Source organism: Danio rerio, chromosome 21 (assembly GCF_049306965.1).
Source record: "Danio rerio strain Tuebingen ecotype United States chromosome 21, GRCz12tu, whole genome shotgun sequence".
In the NCBI taxonomy this organism is placed as follows: domain Eukaryota; kingdom Metazoa; phylum Chordata; class Actinopteri; order Cypriniformes; family Danionidae; genus Danio; species Danio rerio.
Window position 1 is genome coordinate 34,502,167 of NC_133196.1, and position 17,834 is coordinate 34,520,000.

General features: G+C 30.6%; 1 protein-coding gene across 14 annotated transcripts in view; it reads left to right on the forward strand.

Moving 5' to 3' along the window:
• tenm2b (teneurin transmembrane protein 2b) overlaps nt 1–17,834 on the forward strand; it is a 576,016-nt gene that overhangs the window by 385,500 nt on the left and 172,682 nt on the right. For 6 of the 14 annotated variants that reach the window (XM_068216114.2, XM_068216116.2, XM_068216115.2 and 3 more), the window contains one exon: nt 1,592–1,801. The exons of the other annotated variants lie outside the window; for them this stretch is intronic. In XM_068216114.2, coding sequence (XP_068072215.2) covers nt 1,592–1,801 — 210 coding nt within the window. The remainder of the gene's footprint in view (nt 1–1,591; nt 1,802–17,834) is intronic. 14 annotated transcript variants of the gene reach the window in all.

Consider the following 17,834-nt stretch of genomic DNA (forward strand, 5'->3'; position numbering starts at 1 on the left):
ATTTGGGTGTACTAGTTTTTGGAGCGTTATCTTAAGTTATTTTGTTAGATAAGCTCCAGATTTGGCTTCAGTACTGACTAATCTTATGTATATGCACAAATATAATATTTGATAGCTTCCTATTAAAATGATGGATTTAAGCACTGTAAATATAAATTAGAATGATTTATTATTGTTTGTATATACATTTTAATGTAAATTTAGTTTCTGTTATTTTATTATATTAAGTTCTAATATTTTTTTCTAGTTTTTAAATAATTTATTTTATTTAATCTTTTGTATTTTAAAGTTTACTTAATGTCAAGCAAGGAAAATGCTAGTTTAATGTTATTATTATTATTATTATTATTATTATTATTATTATTATTATTATTTACTTAAATATTGCAAACCAACTGCATCCATCAAGGACCCAATTTTATTTTATTTTTTTCTTTATTTGCTGTGTTGTGTACTTGTTTTTATTTATTTGGATTAGTGTAACATTGCTTCAAGCATCAGTGACTTCATTTATTTTATTAATTTTATTCATACATTTTTATCCATAATAATATTTCTGAAATTAATTTATTTATTTCAAAATGTTTTTTTTACATTCTGTTTTAATGGTTAATTTACCATCCATGAAATGTACACAGTTTTTAAAAAAGATATAAAAATAAATAATAATAATAATAATAATAATAAAAGATATTTTCTAGGAAAGTTTTTATAGCTTAATATTCATATCAGTATTCTAAATTTATCAAATTTGAAATGTCATGACATTTCAGTTTAAACACTAAATTCCTTTTTATTTTTACTAGTTTCTATGATTCTGTCTGTTTTTCCAGTTTGTAACATTTTTACAGCAACTGATACACTCATACAAAACTATTGCAAAATGCCACTTGCATCATTTAGATTTAAGAAGATGAAAAGGGTTTCTAATCAGTTTAATTTTTGTACAGTATAACTAAAATATAAAAGCCAAACATAATTTACACTACCAGTCAAACGTTTGGGGTCAGTTTTTTTCCTTTTATAAGGAAATTATTCTGTTCATCAAGGTGGAATTTATTAAATGTAAAACAAAGTAGTTAAATTATAAAATATGTATTATTAAATATTTATTTATTACTTATTGTATTTAGTTTCAAATAAAATTACTCCAGTCATTATTGTTTTTATTACTGTGATCATTAATAATAATAATAATAATAATAATATTACAGTGATTTCTGAAGGATCATGTGACTATGAAGATTGGAATAATGAAGCTGAAAATTCATCTTCAAATCACTGGAATAAATGATTAAATTAAATGATAAACTACATTTTAAAAGTTATTTTATAGTGCAATAACATTTTACAATTTCTCATTTTGTACTGTATTTTTGATTAAATAAATGCAGCCTTGTAGAGCAGGAAAAATTTCTTTTAAATCCTTTAATAATCCTACTGACCCCAAACTTTTGACCGGTAATGTACTTATAAACACAACTCTGAAAAAGTAGCTGTGATCCCCTGTTGTAATTTCATCAACCAGCAATGGTTTCACTCCATAAAGTAACACACTTCTCCCACTGTGTGTGTGTGTGTGTGTCTTCAGGTCGCCCCCTCCCCCCCACGCCCTCATCCAGTCTGCTGCCACCCGCCCCTCCTCCCCCCTCCGTCCCCCTGCACCAGGCCGCCTCCTCCATCAGGGAGTGTCAGATGCCCCTTTTGGATAGCGGCTCATCCCATACCATCCTGGACCCCCCTCCCGAAGACGAGTTCTCCCCAAACTCCTACCTGCTCCGCGCACAGCCCCCCATCACCGGTAAGAGCACCTCCATCACCATCATCACCCGTATCTCTCTCAGTCCAGCCCTCCATTCACCCAAAACCACATCAACACCATCCCATATCTTAGATTTTACGCTAGGTTGCAAATATTTGTTCTGTGCAATATTGAGTATCATTTTAATAAATGAATTTAATAGATTTATTTGAAAAACAAATGAAGACTTTTAGGACAATTTTGGATGATAATATGTTGCTTATGTAGTAGAGCGTATCTGCATAAAATAAACCAAATCAAGTACACATATTAAATAATTAAATATAAAATAAATAACTCTCTATAATTTTGGTTGTATGTAAACTACACATAAATACAATTAAACTTTCTTCAAGTTAAATAATAATTTCCTGTGCCTGAATGCTTTTAACTGGCTTGAAATGAGCAGCCACAGGCCTAAAACACATGTAAATTATCACATTTGTTACTTTATGCTTCAACTTTGCAATTACTCCAGCATTGTGTGAGTTTTTAACTCTTACTCAACTATATTCCTGATTCGACAGATTCCTGTGGATGTGCACATTGTGATATCGATGCTGAAATGATTTATTGCGCAGCCCTAATTATTAGTCTTTTCCTAAAGATGTAGTTCACTTAAAAAATAAAATAAATATATTGTGACCTTTTTATTAAGGATTTCCCAATCAGGTTCTTTTGCCCTCAAGTCCGATTTTGTCCGATGTATCTGCCAATACCGATACCCGCTCTGATACTATATAATACATAAAAAATAAAAAAATAAAGAAGATCGAAGAAACAGATCCAGAATTTTCCTTATCAGTGTTTCCTCTAGGATTTTTTCCAGCTGTGGTGGCAGACCTTTTGCACAAATCTACCAACTGCCTATGATGGTTATTTCAATGACAAATGGAGAAATGTCGTGAGCACAGTATTACAAGTCGAGATCGCATTTATGCAATACGAGCATGCCAATCTCTTTGCTTGCGCGCAGATCTTCTTGTGCGCTCTTAAATAAACGCTGCTGAAGTGCAATTTAGCGCATTTATGTAGTGAGTATGTCTCCAACGTTTATTAGATTTTCTAGGAATATTTATGAATGTCTCTAATAAACCTACAGAGCAGCATTGACACATTCTGAAGTTAAGTGAAACACACCCTGAAGTTAATATTATCTATTAATAAATTAAAATTATGCTACTAATTTAACCTGATTCAACCTAATGCATGTAGTTGTGGACGAGCATTACAGAGCTAGTATACAAGCATTGAAGTGTCTTGAGTTGTGTATTTTTCTTTTGTTAATACTTTTCATTTGATGCGATGTGGTCCACTCTCTTACGCTGCTCCAGCACTGCCTGACGAGGGGATTTGCATTCAGACTAATCCAACGATTAAAATCATACAGGACTTCACGCTTTACTAAGTCACATGTATGTGGGTTATGTCAAGACATGTTCCCTTCACAAGTCGATCAATTCGATCACTCAACATGTATGAAGGATGAAAACCTGCCATAAGAAATGCCGCGCCGATCTTACTTTGGTTTGATCACGAGCAGAGGTGAGGGGCTGTAGCAGTGAAAAGTGAAAGTACCCGCCCCTGTTACATCAGTAGCGGACCTAGTTGAAACCACAGGCAGTCAGGTAATACAGAGAGTGAATCATTATGGATGAAATGGGGGTGGTTTGTTCTGTAAAAATATAACTTAAAGGGGCTAATAATTTTGACCTTAAAATTGCTTTTAAAAAAAATAAAAACTGCTTTTATTCTAGCCAAAGTAAAACAAATAAGACTTTCTCCAGAAGCAAAAAAAAAAATATTATCAGACATACTGTAATTTTATTTTTTATTTTTTGTGCTCTGTTAAACATCATTTGGGAAATATTTAAAAAAGAAAAAAAAATCATTGGTGGGCTAATAATTCTGACTTTAACTGTATATTAAATTGACATTAAAATATATTAAAAATAAATACATTTTGTCCCAACCTCTCGTAATTTATTTATTTATTTATTTTGTTAATTTGTCTATTTAGAATAGTTTTAGGGTTGTGATCTTGATTTTAAACAAACAATAACATTTTGGATTCTCAGTTTAACCTTACTGTATTTACACTTATTAGTTTGAAGAAGTTTCTCAGATTTAAAATATATGGGATTTATTTTGCTCTGTACTTATATTTTACAGATATATTCTCCATCTTCAAAAGTTGGAAAGTGGTGAAAATATTTTCCATTTTGTAGTCAGTGATTTAAAAGCTTTCTGTAAACTTTATAAAAGGAACATTGAAACATGAGTGTACTAATTCTGACTAATAGGCTTACACAAATACTATCCATATTAGGACAGACGTTCTTATGGTACATTAGCATAATCTGAATGCAAATTCAATTTTTTATGTACGATGTATTATTAATAGTATTTATGTTAATTACTGCTGTTTATTTGTTGTACTCTGGTTTGTTTCTGATACCATGTCTGCTTTTATTAGGTTGTTTTTGCAAGGTTAATTTTCCCTTAACAGTCTTCCATAGCAAGAAAACAGTTTCAGAAGACACTGGAGGGAGTTTGGCATATTTTTGCATTCTTCACCATTTTATTAGCATTAATATAAATTATCATTTATTTATCAATTAAAGAACTAGACAGCGGTGTTGCAAGCATGTCTGATAGGAAAGCATGCAAATATATTTTTTGTGCTGCCAGCATGGGAGCATTATATGACAGTATTAATGAACAATTACCAGTCCATAGCAATAGACAGATGATCATGACCTGGAGATTTACTGTGATCATTGAGGTACGTTAAGAATAATTTCTTGCATTATCATGAAACAAGCACTTAATGTTTATATCACTTTTAAAAAATTAGAATTAGGCAATTTATATTCTTGAATATATTAAAAGATAGAGATAACACCTAATGTTTATTTAGATTTTTTTCCATTTATTTTGATAACTTATCTTCATAATTTTATCTAGAGATGAAAAAAAAAAACTATAGTTATGAACTGGATGATATTTATATACCGGCGAGGCAGTGGCGCAGTAGGTAGTGCTGTCGCCTCACAGCAAGAAGGTTGCTGAGTCAGTGGTTCGAACCTCGGCTCAGTTGGCGTTTCTGTGTGGAGTTTGCATGTTCTCTCTGCCTTCGCGTGGGATTCCTCTGGGTCCTCCGGTTTCCCCCACAGTCCAAAGACATGCGGTACAGGTGAATTGGGTAGGCTAAATTGTCCGTAGTGTATGAGTGTGTATGTTTCCCAGAGATGGGTTGCGGCTGGAAGGGCATCTGCTGCGTAAAAACTTGCTGGATAAGTTGGCTGTTCATTCCGCTGTGGTAAAGGGACTAAGCCGATAAGAAAATGAATGAATGAATATTTATATACCCAGCCTGGTAACAAAATTGTTTATTATAGAAAAGTAAACAAAAATGTATTTTAAAAAGACATTTTAATGTACACACCACCAGATACTGAAAAAAAAAACTGTAATAAAAAATGCATTTATTTATTTATTTATTCTTTTTTTTTTCTTTGCATACTTACTTACTTACTTACTTCTTTGTACATTTATTTTTTTAATGTTACCAAGGCCGCATGGACAGATTTATTTAAAAAATGATTCATTCATTTTCTTTTCAGCTTATTCCCTTTATTAATCCGGGGTCGCCACAGCAGAATGAACCGCCAACTTATCCAGCAAGTTTTTACGCTGCGGATGCCTTTCCAGCCGCAACCCATTTCTGGGAAATATTTTAAAATTAAATTTAGTAAATTATTTCTAAGTGTGTCATCAATATCAAATGTTTCAAGCTCATACACTGCATTTGGCACAAATAGTGTTATCCTCTTCTTCAAATGCAGCCTGGGTTGTATCTTTAATTACCCTTCACAATTTTTTACTCTTTTTTTGCTTTAAGGATGAGATGGTGTTGTGCAAGCTGTCTGTGTTTACATTTGCATTCAGCACTGTTTTCTCCTGCTGTTGGAAAGCATTTTGGGTCAATGAGAATCACTGTCTGATCACTAATATTTAGGTGCATGATTTTTATCGTTATTTACAACATGTCAATGATAAATAAAATTTAAAAAATTCACAATTTGCTTATAAAAAGCTTGTTGCTTCTTATAGGTGTGTTTATGTGTGTGGTGTGCGTTTAGTCACAGAAAGAGATCTGAGATGATTTCTGACACCCTCGGCCTGCCCACTGTGCTATTGTGTTCTGTCTTTCTCTCTCTGTCTCTCTCTCTTTCCTTTCTGTCCATAAGCAATTACAGAAAGTCCTTCTTTTGTTTGTAACCTCTTGAGGTAAAATGTAATGTAACACATTACCCAAAATATGTTGGATAAAAGAGATTTTTCTGATTACTCTGAAAACTGCTTGATCTTTTTTCTATTCTGAAATACTCCTGTATATTAGTTTGCTAAAATAAAATAAAATAAAAAAATAAAATAATAAAATATTATATTATAGCATTATAAATATTGCTTAATATAAATATGCTTATATAATATATTATATTATATAAGCATATTATATTATATTATATTATATTATATTATATTATATTATATTATATTATATTATATTATATTATATTATATTATATTATATTATATTGTTGTAGGTGAAGTAGTGGCGCAGTAGGTAGTGCTATATTTTTCCTATTTTCTTGTGCAATTACAACATAAAACAATATCATTCACACAAAAAGGATGGCATGAATAAATGAAGAAAAAAAATGCAAAAGCTCATTACAAAGAAAAAAAAAAACAGAAGTGTGTGTAACCTTTTACATCATGATTATAATATGATTATAAAAAAATCAGTTATTGGTAAATAATTTTTTTTCTGTACAACATTTGTTTTGTTTTATTTATTTAAAATTTGCAGTAAATACATATCATATCTCACCATACCAAACCTTTTTTCTGTGTGTGTGTGCGTGTGTGGGTGCGCTTAACCTTATGTATTCTAATTTATGGTCATACATTTAACTAGACACGACCAGAGCAACCGGAGTGTTAGAAAAATGCTTTATAATTATATTCAAATTATTGTTACAACCGGGCAATTAATCAAAGAGCGCGAGATTGTAATTATTAACCACATGAATATGCTAATGTTATCCCATTTTTAAATGTATTTCTACACAGAAAATCATTTATTATGAGTCTAATTTATTGGATCAGATCAGAATATTCGTTCCACTCTTTTTCTCTTGATCATACATTAGGAAAACTGATGCGGAGGTAACACTGACACTGTAGGCCAAAAAATAAAAAATAAAAAAATCCCTATGCACCTGCTAATTTTGAGATTTTTGGCTTTTCATAAATTGCTGTTTTTTAGTCATCTATAATTTGATTGATTATATGCAATATTTTATTCTACAAAAGAAAAAAGAAAATTACTATTTATATATATTTTATTTTATTTCTATGATTTTAATTATGGAGTAAATGAAAATTTATTAAAAATTTGTTAAAGTAAAGAGTAAATGAAATGTAATAAAAATATCAAAACATCTCCAAAAAATCTCATATTTATTGTTTTTTATTTTAATATATCAAGAAAAAAAAAAAACAAGAACTTTAAATATAACTAACTAGCTGCAAGCCATCACTGGAAAACAACCATACACACATATTCACACACATAAACTATGGACAAATTTAGCTTGTCCAATTCACCCGTACCGAATGTTTTTGGATTCGTGGGGGAAACCAGAGCATGAGAGGAAACCCACGTGAATACGTGGAGAACATGCAAACTCCACACAGAAATGCCAACTCACCCTGCCGGGACTTGAACCAGCGACCGTCTTGTGAGGCGATTGTGCTAACCACTGCGCCACCGAGCTGCCCACCTCACTAAACAATTATTATTATTATTATTATTATTATTATTATTATTATTATTATTATTATTATTATTATTATTATTATTATTATTATTATTATTATTATTAGGCATGGGATGATAACGAATTTCAAGTTTTATTGCGGTTTGGAAAGGTCAAGATTTTAATATTGCCCGAATTTTCTGTCATACTGTTCCTATTGGTATATGCACTTTTTTAACGTGTTTTTTACGACTGTTTTATTTTTTATTTTTTTTAGAGCAACAATATCTCTAGCAAAACAAGACCTACATCAAAAGCTACTGTTTTAAAATACTTTAAATGTTTCCCAAAATAAAATGTATTGTGTTCAATGGGAGAAAAGTTTTTTTATTTTTTTACCCAGACATTTAAAAAGACTATATTTTAGAGCAGTGATACCGTGAAGCAGTTATATTTTTACCCAAAAATATCATCTTAGGTGAATTTTAGGCAATCTTAGGCGCATGCCTAATTATATATACATATAATAAATAATTACAATCTTTATAATTACTGCTCTTAGATATTAAACTGCAATTCACACATTATAGAAAATACAAAAGCTTTTAATAACCTGTTAGTAACCCCATCCCACTTTTCTGGACCCCCACTTTTGAAAACCACTAGTACTGTATCATTCATTCATTTTCTTGTCGGCTTGGTCCCTTTATTAATCCAGGGTCGCCACAGTGGAATGAACCGCCAACTTATCCAGCACATTTTTACGCAGCGGATGCCCTTCCAGCCGCAACTGATTTCTGGGAAACATCCACACACACACTCATACACTACGGACAATTTAGCTTACCCAATTCACCTGTACCGCATGTCTTTGGACTGTGGGGGATCAAATCTGCGACCAACCTCGGCTCAGTTGGCGTTTCTGTGTGGAGTTTGCATGTTCTCCCTGCCTTTGCGTGGGTTTCCTCCGTGTGTTCCGGTTTCTCCCACAGTCCAAAGACATGTGGTACAGGTGAATTGGGTAAACTAAATTGTCCGTAGTGTATGAGTGATTGTGTGAATGTGTGTGTGGATGTTTCCCAGAGAAGGGTTGCGGCTGGAAGGGCATCCGCTGCGTAAAAACTTGCGGGATAAGTTGGCAGTTCATTACGCTGTGGCGACCCCGGATTAATAAAGGGACTAAGCCGACAAGAAAATGAATTAATGAATAAAGTGACAAATTTCAGATTTACTTGTGCCCAAATGGTTTCAGTTTGCTTGAAATCTTACAGTCACAGGGCTTAAAAATACATTAAAATGTATTTTACACTATTGGAACCTGTTAGATTTGGTCAAATTTTATTAATCCCAACATAAGATTGCAAATCCTGCGATCGCAGATACACACATTGCGATATCAATGCTGAACCGATATATAGTGCAGCCCTAAATGTGAGTGTAGTGCTATATATTAACTATATATTTTTTACCATATTCACCTGCCATGTTTTGCCTTAAATAGATTTTGTTTTACATAACCTAGAAATGAGGAAAGCTGAATTATGAAGGCTGTGGAGATTCCGGTTCAAATCTATTAGCGTCAAGCCTCTGACAGCTTTTTACTTACGAGTGTTAATTAACTAAAGTCTTTGATTGAGAAAAGCCTTTGATGTTTACATCAGTTTTATTTTTATCAGACTGCAAAATAAGACAGATCTTACCGTACGGCTTCGTGAAATGGGTCATCACTTTACACAAGTGGAAATAAGAGCCTGTCTTTGCTTTTGAACGGTGTGGTTCTACACTGCAGCTGTCTGCTTTTTATATTCACTAATCCTTTCGTAATGGAGGTTTATTATCATGTGACACCAGGCAGTGGAAACGCTTCTTATTTACATGTGATCATCGTGCACATCTGTTTTATTACTGCTCTGAAAATATAAATCACTGTCAGATATAAGCAGACGTGGGTTATTATCAGGAAACAATACTGGATGTCTGTTCTATTTGACAATGATTTATGTTTTAATGTTTTAGATTTCACATTTATTTATACAACAATGTCATTTGTACTACGATATTCTTTGTTGTGCTACAATATAAAAATATAGTAAACAAAATGGTTGTTAATATATTGAGATTGTTAATCTGAACTATTATGATTACTATTATTATCAGAATCTTATTTTTATTCATAGATTCAAGTTTTGCTTCATGTTTTTAACATTACCTAACACAGTTTTATACCTTGCTAGTAAATTATTATTATTAGTTTCTGCTTTTAAATATTAAACTGCAATTTAGAGACTATAGAAAATATGATAGCTGTTAATTATTATGTAAAAATGTATATTTTGACTGGTATGATGGTCACACACAAGAACAACTTCTTTCTTGTTTATTGTATATGCAAGTTCTACATATTCCTTATTCTCAATACAGTATGTGACACACTGTAATAAAATCCTGCTTGCCTTAATTTTTTAAGCTGAATCAGATTAACTTTATGAGTCCATTGAACTTATATTATGTTAAACTGCCTTAAAACAACTCAAATAACATATAAAAATTAAGTTATAACAGTTAACTTAGTTTAATAAGTTACGACTTAAAAATATTTGCTTGACTGAATTTGTCTTGACTAATTGATCATATATTTTACAGTGTTGATATTATAGCTGATAATAACTTTTGTAACATTCTTCACAAGGATTAATATATATATATATATATATATATATATATATATATATATATATATATATATATATATATATATATATATATATATATATATATATTATTAAATATTTATTTGATACAACATATAACCGCTGTATATAGTTGCATAATTACTTTTAAAAAGTCATAGATCAAAGTTTCGAGAGGTCATGCAAAACCTGGAATATCATGGAATATTTAAAGAACCATTCCAGACATTGAAACCCAGGGATTTCTTTAACCTAGCAATGGAATATTTGAGATTTTTGTTTAATTTTAATGATTATTAATTTATTTATGTTGCTTTGCACCTATATGGCAAAGTTATTTTTCAACCCCATTGATTTCCCTTCTATTTTCGCTCATCAAACTTGCTGTCACTTAAGTCTATCATGTCAAGATAATATCAATTTTAAGAGCTCTGCTTTCAAAATGACCACTCTAGTGACTGGGCGATAAAAAGTAGATGACAGAAAAGCTATATATGTTTGTAAAACTAATGTCAAGCCATCAAATATGGGAAAGGGAGCACTTGACAGCAACGGAAACAGCAGATCACTTCCAATTTATTTATTTTATTCAAAATTTGAGGTATTATACATTGTGTCTTCTCATATTTTGCTATTAAAGTCACACAAATTGTATTCAAGCTAAAATCATTTATTTGGTATACTGTATTATTTTTTAACATGTTATTTTAATATTATACAATTAATGTGTTAGCACAATATCAGCCTGTTTTTCCACTTATTATACGTGATTAAATGTTGGAAATAAAGCTTTATAGTTGGGAAAAGTCAGCAAATGTTATATTTGTCTTAAAGTCGAAAGCCAGTCAAAGTTTAATGGATATTATAGTTCAACTTTAATAATCAGTTATTTATAGCATAAATGTTTAGTATAATGAAATACAAAATAACCATAAATAATTAGCTACTGTATCTGCCTAAATGTCTAAATTTATACATAATCCACTGAACAAAAAAAATTATTTAATAATTTTCACACTTTTTTTTTTATTATTATACTATTATAATTAGTTGTTAATTTATACCATTTATAATAAGTTTTATAGAGTCACTAAATCACTTTCCAGAACCTTTACATTGACTGTTCCTCGCTGGTAGAACAATAAATAAAAAGCACCCCCCTTCTTAAATACCCTAGCTCTTACTGTAAAACCTGACTTTATCAAATGAAGTGAGTGTAGTTAACACAAAATTGACTTAAAGATAATACTACTCGTTTGAAAAGAGTTTTGAACTCAGTGTTGAAGGTAATGAGTTAATTAAATACCTCATTACTTTAACTTAAATGAAGTAAACTCGCAGTACTCATATAGAATACTTTTCTAACTCAAATGGTTTGTAGCAATTGGTTTCCTCAAATGGTTTGAGTTCTCTTCATTTGTTGGGTTTTACTGAGCTCAAATTGCTTCGTTTACTCAAATGGATTAAGTTCACAGTCCTCATTAGGATTAGTTTTTAAACTTAAATGGTTTGTTGCAATCGGTTTCCTCAAATGGTTTGAGTTACCTTAACTTTTTGGGTTTTACAGTGTACTTATACCTTTGTAAAAATAGCACTTCTATGTTTTACTTCTTCATGTTGTGTCGTCCTTCCTTTTTTGGATAAAATAATCTGCTAATTGACTAATTGTAAATGTAATATATACATGCATTTTTGTTTTTGTCCAAAAAAAAAAAAAAAGTCAAAACAAATATTAATATGAGTGCGGATCACTACTTTCTGCACTGTTGGATAAGTCGACATCGATGTGTTGCATCAGTGTGGCTGTTGAAAACTCAGGTCAGATCTGTGGTGGCAGCAATGCTCCATTGTGTGTGAGTGTGTGTGTGTGTGTGTGTGTGTGTGTGTGTGTGTGTGTGTGTGTGTGTGTGTGTGTGTGTGTGTGTGTGTGTGTGTGTGTGTGATTATGGCGCAGTGAGACGGCTCTCAGAGGTGTCATCCTCTGAGGTGGAGGAGAAGCAGAGCTGATAGCGTGTGTCTGGTAGAGCTGTCTTGTCATTTGACTCAGTGGGCTTTTTTCTCTTGTCGTCCCTCTGCGCTCAGTCGTTCCCTCAGTCCATCTCCACTCTACCTCCGCCTGTCGACTCGTCCTGTTCACCCACTTTCTACTCCTGGAAAGAGCTTCACTCTTAGCGTGCTAATGCTGGAGATAAATTATTCATGTGCAGTTTCTGTGTTGTTCTTTTTGCTATTTCTGGAGCATCTTGAACGTGGAGAAGGGGAAAAACTGTAATAAGAAAATGGGTGTTATGGCTCGAATGTTTGCACGCTGTGTTTTCGTCTGTGAGGTTGCATTTGTGTCAGTCTGGATGTTGGAATATTAATGATCTTTCCAAGCGTTTTGAAGAACTGTTTGCTAAGTCAGTCATTGGTCAGTCGGAGAGACAGCAACGCCCCACACTCACGCCATTGGCTGAGCTGCAGTCACTATGCTTGTTTACATATAATGATTTTCATAAATGTTTGGGACACTGAATGGATGGTTCAACCAACAATAGATTGCAAGATATGTTGGTAATAAAAACAACCACTGACAATAAAATAATAAAAACAACCACTAAAAAAAATAAATAAAAATAAAATAAAATAAAATAAAATAAAATAAAATAAAATAAAATAAAATAAAATAAAATAAAATAAAATAAAATAAAATAAAATAAAATTGAGTAGAATTTGAAAGGGCAGTTCAACCATCAATAGATTGGATGATGGTAATCAAACAGTTTTATAATAATAATAATAATAATAATAATAATAATAATAATAATAATAATAATAATAACCATAACAATAATAATAAAAAAGGCAAATAAATAACCCAAAATTTATATTAGTAAATTCTTTATTTAAACCTTTTTATTCTGTTAACATTTAGACTGTAAAATTGAAAGAGCAGCTCAACCAACAATAAATTAAATGAAAGTAAACAAACTGTTTTGGTTACCATTGATTAATAATAATAATAATAATAATAATAATAATAATAATAATAATAATAATAATAATAATACAGTAAAATAAGTCATCAAAAATAAATATAAAGTAATAAAGTACAAAATTATGATTCATTGTTATGTTTTAATTGTTGTATTTTTTAAATTATGTTGACATTTAGACTATTAAATTAAAAGAACAGTTAAACCAACATTAAATTGGATTGTGTCATCAAACTGTTTTGGTTATCATTGACAATAATAATAATAATAATAATAATAATAATAATAATAACAATAATAACAATAACAATAATAATCATAATCATAAACATAATTAATACAATATATAACAAAAATGAGTCAAAGATATGTGTTTTCATAAATGAAAAATATGTAACTTTTTATTTTTAGTTTTGATTCTGTTCACATAGCCAAATGTTATTACAGTATTTTAAATAACTGCTTTCTGTTTGCAGTTTTTCTCAGTCGCTTTGGTGCATTTCTCACAATGCATTCCTTCCAACAAATTGCAAATGATTTTGGACATACATCAATTGCTTTCATACAACTCTCTGCTGTTTATAACATTATTATTTGCTTCTGTCATGTCAATCAAAATTAACTAAACTTGTGAATGCTGATTAGTCATTCCATATAACACTAATAGTCCTCATTTCATTACTTGAGTCATTACATACAAAAATGTTGAACTAGTTGTCAAAATCTGTCTAGCTAATTTTATAAAAAATAATAAAAAAAAGAAATATATATATATACATATATACATATATATATATATATATATATATATATATATATATATATATATATATATATATATATATATATATATATATATATATATAGTTTTCCTGAAAATGTTTTCTAAATTGAACAATTTACTGATTGATTTACAGACCTGTGTATGTTGTAGGTTCAGTTCCAATATATACTGCAATATTGTTTACAGTTGTGCACAGCTCTACCCAAAGAAAGTTTATGGGTGTGTTTACAGTTTTTCTCATTGGCCTTGGTGCATTTCTCACAACACATTTACACAACAGGTAATGCATTTCTCAAAACAATTAGTCATTTGTGCACATCATAGTAGCAGTTTCTCATTCCTTCCAACACATTGCAGATACTTTTGGACATGCATCAATTGCTTTCATACAATTCTCTGCTGTTTATAACATTATCATTTGCTTATGTCATGTCAGTCAAAATGAACTAAACTTGTAAATGCTGAATAGTCATTCCATAAAAAACAAATAGTCCTAATTTCATTACTTGAGTCATTACATACAAAAATGTTGAACTAGTTGTCAAAATCTGTCATGCTTATTTTATAAAATAAACTAATTATTTATTTTCCTGAAAGTGTCTTCTATATTGAACAGTTTCATAAATGATTTACAGACCTGTGTATGTTGTAGGTTCAGTTCCAATATATACTGCAATATTGTTTACAGTTGTGCACAGACAAAGGAAGTTTCTGTTTGTTGTAAATAAGGGTGTATTTATTATTTTGCAAAATGCTGTGAATAAATTAGAATTGCATCAAGCATATGCAGTAAAAATGTGAAACATACATATTAAGTGTCTTGTACTCGGATACCTCATTAAATATATTGATGTCTAACTTTACTGTAATTTTCAAATGGCTGTGCAAATAGTATCTAGTGTTGTCTTGAGCATTTTCAGGAAGTGTCACCAAAATCTAACTTTTTTGCATGACAAAGCCATTTGACTATCTTCTTCATAAACAATGGTGTCAGGACTTTTCATCTTGATGATACTGACACTTTGATTGACATCAATACTTGCTTTTGAGAATTTAACTATCCATTTTGAGCATGTAACATGCTTTTGCAGGTCACCACCTAGGTTTTGCAGTTTGTACTAACTGTTTTGAGAAATGCATTAACTGTTGTGCAAATGTAAAAGTGTTGTGAGAAATGCACCAAAGTGACTGAGAAAAACTGTAAAATGAAATTTATTCCTGAAGAACGAAAGTGCTACAGGTTTGGAGCAAGATGTGTGTGTGTTTGTAAATTATTCTAAAATTTAATCTAGGCCACAAATAAATAATTCATATGAAGTTTCTCCTTATTTTAGTATCCTGAAAGTTGGCAAATGCTATAATAATAAGAAAATGGGTGTTATGGCTGGAATGTTTGCAGTGTCGGATTTGGGCTGTGAGGCTGTGTCAGTCGGAATAAATGATACATTAGGCGACCTAAACATTAGCGGTATAATGAATGTAATTGTGATGCATGGTGAATGTGTGGAGGATGTGTTTGGGTGGCATTTGTAATCAAAGTGGGATGTTATTAGTGTCTAATTAGTGGAGGCAAGTGTCTGAGACTGACCAAATGAGTCAGTTCAGAATATTAATGATCTCTCCATTTCAGCTGCTCTTACATTATCACATATTTTATCAAACAACGGATAGATAGATAGATAGATAGATAGATAGATAGATAGATAGATAGATAGATAGATAGATAGATAGATAGATAGATAGATAGATAGATAGATAGATAGATAGATAGATAGATAGATAGATAGATAGATTGATTGATAGATAGATAGATAGATAGATAGATAGATAGATAGATAGATAGATAGATAGATAGATAGATAGATAGATAGATAGATAGATAGATAGATAGATAGATAGATAGATAGATAGATAGATAGATAGATAAAATGAGATCAAATGTTATTAAATGATGACAAAAACATATATTTCTAATCATAAACATCCCATTTAAGCCACAAATGATATATTAAATCTGTATTTTAAACTGGAATATGTCTAATATTTAGAAATATAGATAAGTAGAACACACTTTGAATGCATGAGTTGAGAAGACTTGGAGGTAAAGGGCAGCTGGTGTCCTGCACTGAGCTATTTTGGTTCATTCTGGATCCTCAGTTCTTCAGGAGCACATGAGGGAGACGTCAGCTGATCTCAGTGAATCTCAATGCGTGTAAATCCCACTTTCACTCAGAAGGCGACAGTCTGATATGGCAGGACAGTGTACTGCAGAACACAGGCATAAGTGCTAAACTGTCTGTCCAGTTGTATTTTTTTTTATGGTTTTAATAAAAAAAAAAGTTTGGTTCTTATAGTTCTGGATATAAAATAGTGTCATTTTAAAAGTTTATTGTTGATGGTAAATAATTCAATTTGTTGCCAATATGCTGAGGTTATTTTTTTATATACTTTTTAACATGTATTTAACATATTATTTACTGTATTTAACAATTCTGGAGCACTTTATTTTGATGGTCCATTTGAGCATTAGTAAACTGTCTGCTTAATATCTGCTGATACTGCTCATTCAACAGACATTTAACTGACTGTAACAATCTTTGCAGGTACATGTCAACTTACACTAACTCCAACCTAACAGTGTACTTATAGTCTAATGAGAATTAGTTGGCATGTAGATGCAATGTCATTAAATTCAACAAACGGACCATCAAAATAAAGTGTGATAAATTCAGAGTGGATGCTAAATGGATGTATTACAGTATAGGCATTTCATTCAGAAAGATTGGGACAGGTGTTTTAGAAGAGTTATTACAACCTAACAGATTCTTCCTGCTCACCAATTTTGTTTGTTGTCAAAACTGACAGTTGTAGCAGCATGGTTAAATGTTAGCCACACCCATTACCTTAAAATTACATAACCTAAACATCTAACTGAAAACAAACCGCAAGTGCTTTTTCAGATTTCAATTAAAATCAGAAAAGCATTTTTTTTTTTATGACATACACAAATGAATTATTCCCCACAAAAGTGGCAATCAGAGCAAACAAAATCATACGGTTAGTTTTGATTTCTTGCGGAATCTATTATTTATTTATTGTTATATGATATTTAAAAAAAAAATTATGTGTATAGTTTTGACATCTTATGATCACAAAGGCTGTCTTTACCTAATCAATATATATATATATATTATAGAAAACTTTGTTGCAAAGGTTATATTGTAAAAATATCACCACAACTTACATTTAAAAAACAAATTTACAGTTGCAACAATTATTTCTATGTTAAGCGTTTATTCTTTTTACAGTTATTTATGTATATTTGCATTTATCATCACCATTATTGCCAAGTGAATATTGTCAAGTGAATGCTGATTTAATGCTAAATGTATATACTTTTGTTTATTATTATACAGTTATATTATTATTACTGCTAATTGACAGTACTCATTTTGATTCCCCCCAAATATATATATATATATATATATATATATATATATATATATATATATATATATATATATATATATATATATATATATATATATATATATATAGAGTCAGTAACATTTATAAATGTTTTAAAATAAGCTTCTCCTGCTCACCAAGAATGCATTTATTTAAAAAATACAGTACAAATTGTGAAATGTTATTGAACTATAAAATAATACACACACACACACAAACACACACACACACACACACACACACACACACACACACACACACACACACACACATATATAATATAAT